Consider the following 1167-nt stretch of genomic DNA (forward strand, 5'->3'; position numbering starts at 1 on the left):
CCCCCCCCCCCCCCCACTGGGAAAATATTTCCTTTTTATCCCCGTCCCAAAACAGTTGTCTTGAGACCAATTTTATTACTCTGAGAATTTAAAGGTCTCTTGACGCATGCGCATAGATGCACACATCCCCCTCCCACAGGCGCACACAGCAAAGTCAGTCTTAGAAAAGGCTAAGAATAGACTCCTAATTAATTTATATGTATTTCTATTTCTGACTTTAGAAATAAGACTGCCCCATTTGATGCACCAAGAAGCGAAGAGCCTCTCTCTGGAAAGAGCTCACCTGCCTGGCATTTTAGCTCTACAAGTTTCCCTTTTGAATAGGATTCTGCAAGATAAACATTAGATGGAAAGAGAGAAACAAAACTGGAGAGCCCACAAAATACACTTTTACTGAGGCTACAAAGCGAGTTGAAAGCAAAACACAAGTCAGTTTACAGGGTTGAGCCTGATCCTTTAAAAGAGTTGAAGAAATTCAAAACAAGAAAGGAAAGAAACAAGAAACTTAAGGAAGCCCAGGCAGTTCGCGTGTGCTGGTTACAAAAATAAAGCCATCTCTTACCTTCTTTCTGAGCCTCACTTGTCCTGTAATGATGGCAATGACATACATTTTTAAAATCAAGATTGTGCTATAGAAAGCAAAGGACACAAACACCTCATTTTTCATCATTTTTTCTGGAAGTGTGGGAGTAGATCTGTGTCCTAGTATACCAGCTGCAACCACTGGAGACTTACTTCAGCTGAGAGAGTGTTTCTGTAAGAGTGGGATGGCTATATAATTGCATAAAGCGCCTCTTGTATTCCAGTCACAGCCCACAGTAAGCTAAGAGGCACCGGACAACCGGGGGGGAAAAAAAAACACAACCCAAAAAACTTTCTATTCGCTTAATTGCTTTCTCTATCTCCCACCTCAGCAATTTTAAAGACTTTCACCCAACAAGGAGACTCCCCCAGAGAGATAGATTGCATGTTTGAAAGAGCCACCCGGATACCACGTGAAGAACTGCTGCAGTACAGAAGAAAACCCCCCATGAATCACACACCACTGGTTATGACGTATCACCCCTCCCTCAGACCCATACAGAAAATCCTCAAACAAGTGCAATCCATACTAGAAAGAGACCCTACGCTTAAAGAGATCTTCCCAGAACCACCCATCCTAGCCTT

The 1167-nt window shown here is 42.8% G+C and overlaps 1 protein-coding gene across 1 annotated transcript in view; it reads right to left on the reverse strand.

The window, feature by feature from the left end:
* PTGES (prostaglandin E synthase) overlaps positions 1-948 on the reverse strand; it is a 9618-nt gene extending 8670 nt beyond the window's left edge. The window contains exon 1 of the mRNA XM_019510641.1: positions 563-948. Within this exon, the coding sequence (XP_019366186.1) occupies positions 563-670 (108 nt within the window). The 5' untranslated portion in view covers positions 671-948. The remainder of the gene's footprint in view (positions 1-562) is intronic.
* Between the last annotated feature and the right edge of the window lie 219 nt (positions 949-1167).

Source organism: Gavialis gangeticus, unplaced genomic scaffold (assembly GCF_001723915.1).
Source record: "Gavialis gangeticus isolate Ggan-Ray unplaced genomic scaffold, GavGan_comp1, whole genome shotgun sequence".
NCBI lineage: Eukaryota > Metazoa > Chordata > Crocodylia > Gavialidae > Gavialis > Gavialis gangeticus.